An 11,114-nucleotide genomic window follows, 5' to 3' on the forward strand; every position below is an offset into this window, starting at 1 on the left:
CTGCTGCAACCGCCTTCCTCTCCGTTGAACCATGAAGGTTTCTTCCGCAGAGTCCGCTGGATCCAGTCTTCACATGCTTGGGTAGACAAGTCCTAACTCACCGAGGGTTTGAGACCCGTCGGCTACCCTCACCTAGTTAAGCCAGCCTGTCAAAGCCGTTGCCCGGGGGTTGGGCGCTGCCGCCGGCATGCTAGCAGCTTCTAGGACCCGTAAGTGAGAGCTGGGTGCCAGTGGGGACCAAGAGAGGACGAACCACTCCCGGAAGAGCGTGACAAGCCCCCCCTCTAGAGGTACTACCCCTCCCGTGCACCCCCTAACCCCCCCCCCCCCACACACACACATACATATATATACACACATATACATAAAAAGAGGGAATTGTCTGAAGTAGGGATCGAATCGTTCGCTTTGAGTAATAAACTTATGAACAGTTTCGCTGTTGTTGTTGGCGTTGTATTGTTTTTGTCGCTGTTGTTGTTGTTGTCGTCGTTGTATTGTTGTTGTTCAGTGTCGCTGTTGTTGTCGCTGTTGTTGTTGGCGTTGTATAGTTGTTGTCGCTGTTGTGGCTATTATTGTTGTTGTTGTCGCTGTTGTTCATGCTCAATTTCCTTTCTATGGGCCCAAATACTGCACCGACCGTGGTCTCGTCGGGGCTTTGCCGCGGCCTTTCTAAATTCATTGTCATCGTAAGATCGCATGACCGAACTTGGTGTGTGTGTGTGTGTGTGTGTGTGTTCGCGCACACATATGTATGTGTGTGTGTGTATGTGTGTGCGCGCGCGCGTATGTATGTGCGTGTGCGCGCGCGCATGTATGTATGTGTGTGTGTGGTTATGTACATGCGTGTGTGTGTATTTGTGTGCGTGCGTGCGTACGTGTGCTCGTGTGTGTGTGTACGTGCGCGCACGTGTTTATGTGTGTGTGTGTGTTCGCGCACACATATGTATGTGTGTGTGTGCGCGCGTGCGTATGTATGTGCGTGTGTGCGCGCGCATGTATGTATGTATGTGTGTGTGTGGTTATGTACATGCGTGTGTGTGTATGTGTGTGCGTGCGTGTGTACGTGTGCTCGTGTGTGTGTGTGTGTACGTGCGCGCACATGCGTGTATGTGTGTGTGTTCGCGCACACATATATATGTGTGTGTGTGTATGTGTGTGTGCGCGCGCGCGCGCGTGCGTATGTATGTGCGTGTGTGAGCGCGTATGTATGTGTGTGTGTATGTGTGTGGTTATGTACATGCGTGTGTGTATGTGTGTGCGTGCGCGCGCGCACGTGTTTGTGTGTGTGTGTGTGTGTGTGTGTGTGTCCAGCAGACCATAGTAACTATGGCAAGCGTGGCGGATGTCGATGTCGATGTCGATGACAAGGACCTGGAGTGCCCAGTGTGCCACGAGGAGTTCATCACCACTCCCAAGATCCTGCCCTGCTATCACACGGCCTGCCGTGACTGCCTGATCGGCTGGCTGAAAAAGAGTGGAGGAGGGGTGGGGGTGGGGGGGCCCCGGGGGCAGGGGCAAGGTGGGTGTCCGTTGTGCCGGGCCCCCGTCCTCTCCCCCCCACCCGCCCGCCCCCACCACCACCCCTACACCGTGACCACCCACCTAGGTATAAAGAGGCTATGAATAAAAGCTAATTATGTGTTTGTTTGCATATTTCTTTTGTCATTGCTGATGTGTGTGTGTGTATGTGTGTGTGTGTGTGTGTGTGTGTGCGTGTGCGTGTGCGTATGTCAGTCAAATGATCGGTATAAGGACAAACCCGGCGTTTTCTTTTTTTTTTTGTTTTTTTTGTTTTTGTTTGTTGAGGAAATGTCTGCGTTTATTCCAACGTGCCCTTTTATTTTACCTGTGTGCTAGCTAATTGAATCGGTGGCACAAGCAAGCATTGACTTGAAGTGAAGTTGTGTACCTTGTGAAGAGAGAGAGAGAGAGAGAGAGAGAGAGTTACCACTCTTTATTCACTATTTCTGTTAGCTACCCACCAAGGTCAAGGCCACCTCGACACCCTGGTCGACGCCCTGCCCACTGACTGGCTCACGTGGTCACGGGTCAAAGTTCGCCAACTTCTCTCGCGGGGATCTCACGTGTGCGCCGTGTGTCCCAGCAGCAACAACAAGGTGGCCGCATCCCACTTCTGCTTGGAGTGTGCCGTCAAACTGTGTACCACGTGTTCCAGCTACCACCAAAGGCTTCCCGTCTCCAAGGACCACAGCCTTCGGGATTTGAACAGGCTGACTGCACGAGACTTGGCGTCGCACATCCGGTCGTCGTGTAAGAACCACCAGGCCAGGTCAGCTCAAGTCCTTTACAAAAAAAAAAAAAAAAAAAAAAATCTTTTTCTTTTTCTTCCCCCCTCCCCCCCCCCTGCTTTAATTTTGATGTGTTTACAACATAATTATTTATAACCACCTTGCCATAAAGTACAGACCCGTGAAAAGAAAAAGAAGAGACAAAACAGACAAAATAGACGAAACACATACACATACTGACATCCTCCCCCAAAAGAAAACAAGACTAAAAACGATATATTAACATTAAAAAAACACAGCAAAACATTCTGAAGTAAACTTATGCAAATATAATAAATGACTCATTTGTGTAAGCCATATATAAGAGGTACAACAAACACACAAAAAAGATCCATTCAGCCCAAAATGTATCAGTTGAAAGTTAAACCATGATCATTCACATAAAATCAGGGAGTGTCGAGATTTGGAGTTTGTTGTTATTGTTTTTTAAATTGCATTTGCTATTGAAAAACATTCTTTTATATGTTGTTTCCAGTTAAATGTAAATATGGTAATGAACCTTTTTATTTTGAAGCTGTGTCTCACAGGCGATAATAGCATTATATATATATATATATATATATATATATATATGTGTGTGTGTGTGTGTGTGTGTGTGTGTGTGTGTGTGTGTGTGCTCTTCAAATTTGTTTCTTGAGACAATATATAGTGTCAAAAGAGTGACTATTTTTGGAAGGCATTAATCTAATATGAACGACATACAGGAAGATTAGCAAATTAAGAACTGAGTCTGTGTTTATATAAGCGTGGGAAGGAAAAATTCTATCGTCATCAAATTTCAGATTCTCCCAATCTGTACCTATATTCTTGGGAATTCTTCCATACTCATAATTACATACTCAATACTATTCTGAACTTCTAAACAAAAGTCACGGATACATACTATTAACTATTCCAAATTCCTTTAAATCTACATTTCATTATCTATTGTCTTGATGCATATTCTAAGGAAAGGTCATGTTCTAAAAGTGACTGTGCAATTTATTATGTTTAATGTTACAATTACTCGAACCGAAAGATACATCTCTGTGACTTCACAGACAAATAAAAGTTGTATCATTGCGTTCTGTATGTTGAATGTTACGTGTGCGTGAACCACAAGACAAATTTGTGTGCGACTTCACAGACAATAAAAGTAGTATCTTTGCGCTCTACGATGTCTAATGCTACACCATACTCGAACCGAAAGACACATTCCTGTGTGACTTTACGGACGATAAAGTGATATCATACATTAATCTCATTCCATTTAATTTTTTTTTTTTAAATGTGATGCATGTTTACTACACCTTAGCTTTCTGCCTTGTATCATCACAGATTGATAACAGCTTACAGCAGGACCAACAGTAAAGTAACCGCTGTATGATCAATGATTTTTTTTTCCATTGGCATGGAAAGTCATTTACAGCTTAGTCTTTTGTGAAAAAAAAACTATGACTCTCAAACTAGGAGGCAAGATTGGGGCTAGCTGGCCTTTTGGGAACCATCCCCAACATCGACTGTCCTAAAAACCCTCTTGGTCGAGAGAGAGAGAGAGAGAGAGAGAGAGAGTGGGGATGTGTAACTTGAGCAAGACTCTCCACTAAAAATCAAATTCTAGCCCAGATAGTCGTAACAGCAGTTGCCTCCTCTGCTGTTCTGATGGTCATAGTCGGACACGACTATCATACACCTGGTTTCACGGATCCAGGTCAGCTGAAGTGTGCTGCCCGGCTCACGAAGAGCTCTTGTGCTGGGAGTGTGCCACGACTCGCCACCGCTGCTGCCCAAAGCTGAAGACCATTGCAGACGCGGCGAAAGGCAAGAAGAAAGAACTCGGGCACCTGGTTCAGAAATGGAGGGCGAAGGAGACGGAACTGAGCAAGCAGGTTTGGGTTTCTGGATCCCTGCTGACTGGGTTTTCTTCTTTTTCTTCTTCTTCTGGTTCTGGTTCTGGTCTTTCTCTCCGTTCATTGGCGCACGCACTTACGCACACAAGTATCAGTATCAGTATCAGTAGCTCAAGGAGGCGTCACTGCGTTCGGTCAAATCCATATACGCTAATCACATCTGCCAAGCAGGTGCCTGAGAAGCAGCGTAACCCAACTGACACGCTTAGTCAGGCCTTGAGAGAGAAAAAAGAATAAAATATATATTAAAAGAAAAAAAAAAGTATTTATATGGCGCAAAATCTTGACGAAATCACTCAAGTACACACACACACACATATAATTATGTGATGACACACACACACACACACATATATATATATCTATCTAAATCTCTCTCTGTATATATAAATTATATATATATATATATATATACATGTGTGTGTGTGTGTGTGTGTGTGCTGTGAAATTTACCTTCAGATTCAGGCAAGAAAGGACGTGCTCGCCGAACAGCGAAAGCAAGTGACCGAAGTATTTGACGGCCTTCAGCGACACATGGAAAAACGACGTCAGGAGCTCTATGACGTCATCAAGACGCAAGCGGAAGGCGACGCTGACCTGGAGAGGTTACGTGCCACAGTGACGTCACACGCCGCCACCATGGCACGCGTGCTGACGTCATCCAGCGATGACGTTGTGCTGATGATGACGCAGCAGATGGGGCGACGCTCCAAGGACGTGGAGACACAGTGTGCAGAGGCGAACAATCTGATGTCTGTGCCATCCGATCTTCTGCTGGACGGGGAGAGGATCGCAGAGATCAGAGCTGCCCTGTCTGCGTTAGGTAACAGTGTGTGTGTTTTTTTGTGTGTCCTTCATCGAAGGACGCAATAGCCGAATGGTAAAAGCGTTGGACTTTCAATCTGAGGGTCCCGGGTTCGAATCTCGGTAACGGCACCTGGTGGGTAAAGGGTGGAGATATTTTTCCGATCTCCCAGGTCAACATATGTGCAGACCTGCTAGTGCCTGAACCCCCTTCGCGTGTATGCGCACGCAGGAGATCAAATACGCACGTTAAAGATCCTGTAATCCATGTCAGCGTTCGGTGAGTTATGGAAACAAGAATATACCCAGCATGCACACCCCCGAAAACGGAGTATGGCTGCCTACATGGCGGGGTAATTAAATAAAAACGGTCATACACGTAAAATGTTACATGTCTGCCTGAGTGTGTATGCGTGCGCGTCTAAAATCTGATTGAATGACACAGGAAACGAATGATGAGCGCCCAGTGGCAGCCGTCAGTCGGCTCTACCCAGGTAGGCAGCCTGTGGTGCAAATGTCCCCGTGTATGTAAAGCGCTTAGAGCTTGGTCTGACAGAGGATAGGCGCTGTATAAGTATCCATATCAATCAATCAATCAATCTTCTGCTGCACGGGGAGAGGATCGCAGAGATCAGAGCTGCCCTGTCTGCGTTAGGTAACAGTGTGTGTTTTTGTTGTTGTTTTTGTTGTTGTTTTTTTGTATCCTTCATCGAAGAACGCAATAGCCGAATGGTTACAGCGTTGGACTTTCAATCTGAGGGTCCCGGGTTCGAATCTCGGTAACGGTGCCTGGTGGGTAAAGGGTGGAGATTTTTTCCGATCTCCCAGGTCAACATATGTGCTGACCTGCTTGTGCCTGAACCCCTTTCGTGTGTGTACTCAAGCAGAAGATCAAATACGCACGCTAAAGATTCTGTAATCCATGTTAGCATTCTGTGGGTTATGGAAACAAGAACATAACTAGCATGCACGCCCCCGAGAACGGAGTATGGCTGCCTACATGGCAGGGTAAAAACGGTCATACACGTAAAAGCCCACTCGTGTACATACGAGTGAACGTGGGAGTTGTAGCCCACAAATGAAGAAGTATCCTAACTCTAGTAATCTATTTTAGGTAATTAACTGTGTATATTTTAAAATTCTAAAGTCAGGGACCTAGTTTAGAGGTAAATTCAGACAAACGCTCTGCGTGTGCGCGCGTGCGTTTGTGTGTGTGTGTGTGCGTGCGTGCATGTGCGTGTGTGTGTGTGCAGGAGGGAAGGGAGAGGTCTCCTCCTCCAAAATCAAAGCAAACACCTCCCTCGATATCCACGACCCATGGAAAAGCATCCCGATTTATTCAGCACCACCACCACCACCACCAGTGGCCTTCCCTTCCACCGCCACCACCACTATCAGACCCAACAGACCCACAATGGTGTCTTTCAACCAACACGCTACGTGCACAACCACCACCACCACCACTTCCCAAAGTCCCGCAGTTCCAGCCATCACCACAACACTGACAACAGGGGCATCAGTGTCCACTACCCTCCGCAGTACCAGGGCTCTGAAGGCTGGGGACAGGGTGAGGCTTAAGGGAAGCGCCATTGAGTTTATTGATGGAAAGGTAAGAACCCTCTCTCTTGGTGTGTGTATGTGTGTGTGTGTGTGCGTTTTCACGCTTGGGTACCCGGTGTCATCCGCCTGTGTGGTGGGGTGTGTGCACGCAGAAGAGATTCACTGAGCGTGGCCCATTTTTGACTCACTTGTGTAAACAAAGTGAGTCTATGTTTTAACCCGGTGTTCGGTTGTCTGTGTGTGTGTGTGTGTGTGTGTGTGTAAACTTTAACATTGACATTTTCTCTGCAACTACTTTGTCATTTGACACCAAATTTGGCATAAAAATAGGAAAAATTCAGTTCTTTCCAGTCATCTTGTTTAAAACAATATTGCGCCTCTGGGATGGGCACAAAAAAATAAAGAATGAAGCCTAATTATATGCAAACTGCATTTACTGGGTTTGGTTTTTTTGGGTTTTTTTTTTTTTTTGTATTCTCTAAACTTGGCACTTTGATCTGATATTCTGACCCAACAGCTAGAGCAGTCATTATTATCATTTTTGGTTCAAACAGGAACTTCTTTTGCTAAGCATGGAAGTTTTATTTATTTTGCAAACGTTTTGGTGCAGATAGTAAAAAAGGGAAATTACTCTGCAGTTAATGCTAGGGGAGTTAATTTGCTTTAAACTCATCTTTCTCATCTTAAACATTACATTTTGAAATTATACTCAATACATAAAAAGCTTGTGTGCTTTACTCTCAGTCACAAGTGAGTCTTGAAGGCCTTGCCTCTCTTGTTCTCTCGTGTTTTTATTTTACGTCTTTGGAATTTGGAATTTTTTTTGTTTAATGTCCCGTCACACATATCGGCGATTGAAGACATTTTGTTAAAGTATTTATGAATACATCTGAGTATTATCGGTTAGAAGGGGTGGGAGATGTGGATGAATGGAGGGTTGGGGGAAACTGGGCAAATGAGGGTAAAAATGTGGGTGAAATTTGGAAGACAAACAAAACAAAAAAAAAAAAAAAACGAAAAAAAAACCAACCTCTAAATACAGTCACAGGAAATTACTTAAAGGACTTCGTAAGAGAGAAGTCGTTAAATTTTACGTCTTTCTGCCTTCTGCTTACCTTCTCCTGCACCGTATTTTGATGTGCCTACCTTTCATAATTTGTCATTTATTATTATCATTATTATTGTTACTCATTTGCTGTTATTGTTCATTATCTTTTGTGTGTGTGTGTGTGTGTGTTACTTTACAAAGCAGTACCGAAAAATGTTTATTGTCTGACGGTTGAGAAATCGACTTCAGATCAAAGTCAAATCAATGACATCCGTCACATATTCAGTATGTACATGTGTCAGGACAGGACTTTATATAAGATTTTCTTGTTGACCTGTTCATCGATATCTGTGTTGTATTGTGACATGTTCCAAATAAAATACTGTTTAAACCATCAATGACAAAGCAATACAGAGCAGGGTTTGTATTTAGCAGTTTGACAGATAGGTCACAGACAAATGACAAAGTAATGTATAACAGTGCCTGCTGTTTGCACTTTGACAAATAGACCAGACAAGAGAACAGTGGAATAGCAGCATGGAACACTATTTGTTGTTTGCAGTACAAATAGGTCACAGACCAGTCATAACGGAAACAGCGTTTGCTGTCTGCACGTCGACAAACAGGCAACCGACGAGTGACAAAAGCAACCGGCTACAGACCAATATTTTACAGACCAATGACCAAGCGATAGGCTACAGACCAACGACAAAGCAATATCCTACAGACCCATGACCAAGCGATAGGCTACAGACCAACGACAAAGCAATATCCTACAGACCCATGACCAAGCGATAGGCTACAGACCAACGACAAAGCAATATCCTACAGACCCATGACCAAGCGATAGGCTACAGACCAACGACAAAGCAATATCCTACAGACCCATGACCAAGCGATAGGCTACAGACCAATGACAAACAACAGCCTACAGACCACTGACAAAACGACAGGCTGCAGATCAATGACACAGCAATAGAACAACAAATTAATGAAATGACAAAGCGATTGGCCAAAGACCAATGACAAACCAGTAACCTACAGACCAACGACAAAGCAACAAAACGACAAAGCAACAAAACAGACTACAGACCAATGACAAACAATTGAGAAAGCAACAGGCTACATACCAACGACAAAGCGACAGGCTGCAGACCAATGACAAAGCAATAGACAACATTCCGACGGCAAAGCAGTTGGCCACATACCAATGACAAAGCGATAAACCACAGACCAATAACAAAGGTGACAGACCAATAACAAAGCAATAGACAACAGACCGATGGCAAAGCAGTAGGCTACATACCAATCTGCTACAGACCAGTGACAAAGCACCAGGCAATACACAGCCCAGTGACAAAGCACCAGGCTATATACAGACGGATGACAAAGCACCAGGCTATATACAGACGGATGACAAAGCACCAGGCTATGTACAGAGCACTGACAAAGCACCAGGCTATATACAGACGGATGACAAAGCACCAGGCTATGTACAGAGCACTGACAAAGCACCAGGCTATATACAGACGGATGACAAAGCACCAGGCTATGTACAGAGCACTGACAAAGCACCAGGCTATATACAGACGGATGACAAAGCACCAGGCTATATACAGACGGATGACAAAGCACCAGGCTATGTACAGACGGATGACAAAGCACCAGGCTATATACAGACGGATGACAAAGCACCAGGCTATATACAGACGGATGACAAAGCACCAGGCTATATACAGACGGATGACAAAGCACCAGGCTATGTACAATACACAGCCCAATGACAAAGCACCAGGCTATATACAGACGGATGACAAAGCACCAGGCTATGTACAGACGGATGACAAAGCACCACCAGGCTATGTACAGAGCACTGACGAAGCACCAGGCTATATACAGACGGATGACAAAGCACCAGGCTATGTACAGACGGATGACAAAGCACCAGGCTATATACAGACGGATGACAAAGCACCAGGCTATGTACAATACACAGCCCAATGACAAAGCACCAGGCTATATACAGACGGATGACGAAGCACCAGGCTATGTACAATACACAGCCCAATGACAAAGCACCAGGCTATATACAGACGGATGACGAAGCACCAGGCTATGTACAGAGCACTGACGAAGCACCAGGCTATATACAGACGGATGACGAAGCAGCAGATAACAAGCGGTGCGTGCTGTGTGCAGGTGGACCCAGGCCCAGGCACGGTGACGGCCTTTCCATCACGACGTACAGGGACTGTGGGCACGGTGGACGTCAAATGGGATGGAGGGGAAGAGGAGACTTGGTGGATGGGCTACAAGGGTGCCTATGACCTCCAACTGTTGTAGACCACCTTGGAGGCGCGGGTTCTCTCACCTGCTGAGGACCAGGTTGCAAAAGAAGGAAAAAAGGGCGGCAATACAAGGGCATCCAGGAGTCACTTGGTGGATGGGCTACAAGGGTGACTGTGGATATATTTCTCAGTCAGAACAAAAGAATATTTTGTGCTTTTATTGATTATAAGAAGGCTTTTGATTCAGTATGATGTATTGGTGTTTTGTGGCTTAAATTTTCAAAGCAAAATGTGAATGGAAATATATTGCGTGTTATCACTGATATCATAGAAATATAGGATCATGCGTGTTAATTATCAAATTTTGATTTAAAGCTTCACTTGTGATCGACAAGGTGATGATATGTCTCCTGTATTGTTCTCAATGTTTTTTTAAAATGATCTAAAAGAGTATCTGACAGATAACCACTGCATGCCTTTGAATATCAAGCTTTCGCCTTTCGTCTTAACCGTCTGCCTCCTTGTTCCTTGATCTTCAAGGACTTGTGATATTCAAGAAATTCTCGCAAGATGCGGATTTGATTGTGTGTGGGATTGGGAATCTTGTTCAAATATCAATACAACATGTAGCCATATTCAGATTCTTTAGTAGATGATTTTATTATCAATTGAAGGAATGAAGCTGATGAATGTTGTAAATGCTTGTTTTATAGAAATTCCATTACTGATTTTGAAGCTGAGAAATGTATATCTTGTTTGATAGACGTTTTTCTTTTATGTTTATGCCCTTATCAAATTTTGTTGTAGCAATCACAAGCAACCAGTTGAAATTGAACGTTACCAATAACATACCACGAGATGAAAGGTTGACCCTAAATGGAATCTGTCAGTGTTTGGAGATGAATTTCATCTCATCATGGAATGTCCTCATTATAATGATTTACGAACGTGAATCGATACCCCAACGCTTTCTTCATCCAAGATCAGGTTATGATTCCTGTAGACTGACGTCTTCTAGATCTAGAAAACGTTGGCTTTTTATTTCAAAATGTATAGATATAGCAAATGATTGCGTGTAGCTTTACAATTAAAATGATAGATCCGCCTTCATAGTTAAAACGTATTCCTTAGCGATTTTTTTAAAGACTAGATTCTTTTGGTGAATTTTGCGTGTAGCTTTGCAAATTAGAATGATAGATCCGCCTTCATAGTTAGA

At 44.3% G+C, this 11,114-nt stretch overlaps 1 protein-coding gene across 1 annotated transcript in view; it reads left to right on the top strand.

Moving 5' to 3' along the window:
* The first annotated feature begins 175 nt into the window (after positions 1–175).
* The window catches only part of LOC143289530 (E3 ubiquitin-protein ligase TRIM56-like), a 12,103-nt gene continuing 1,164 nt past the window's right edge, over positions 176–11,114 (top strand). The window contains exons 1-7 of the mRNA XM_076598534.1: positions 176–290; positions 1,315–1,606; positions 1,975–2,290; positions 4,000–4,177; positions 4,658–5,021; positions 6,256–6,611; positions 9,810–11,114. The exon at positions 9,810–11,114 is cut by the window's right edge and continues 1,164 nt beyond it. Coding sequence (XP_076454649.1) covers positions 1,327–1,606; positions 1,975–2,290; positions 4,000–4,177; positions 4,658–5,021; positions 6,256–6,611; positions 9,810–9,953 — 1,638 coding nt within the window. The 5' untranslated portion in view covers positions 176–290; positions 1,315–1,326 and the 3' untranslated portion in view covers positions 9,954–11,114. The remainder of the gene's footprint in view (positions 291–1,314; positions 1,607–1,974; positions 2,291–3,999; positions 4,178–4,657; positions 5,022–6,255; positions 6,612–9,809) is intronic.

This window comes from Babylonia areolata, chromosome 14, assembly GCF_041734735.1.
Source record: "Babylonia areolata isolate BAREFJ2019XMU chromosome 14, ASM4173473v1, whole genome shotgun sequence".
Lineage (NCBI taxonomy): Eukaryota > Metazoa > Mollusca > Gastropoda > Neogastropoda > Buccinidae > Babylonia > Babylonia areolata.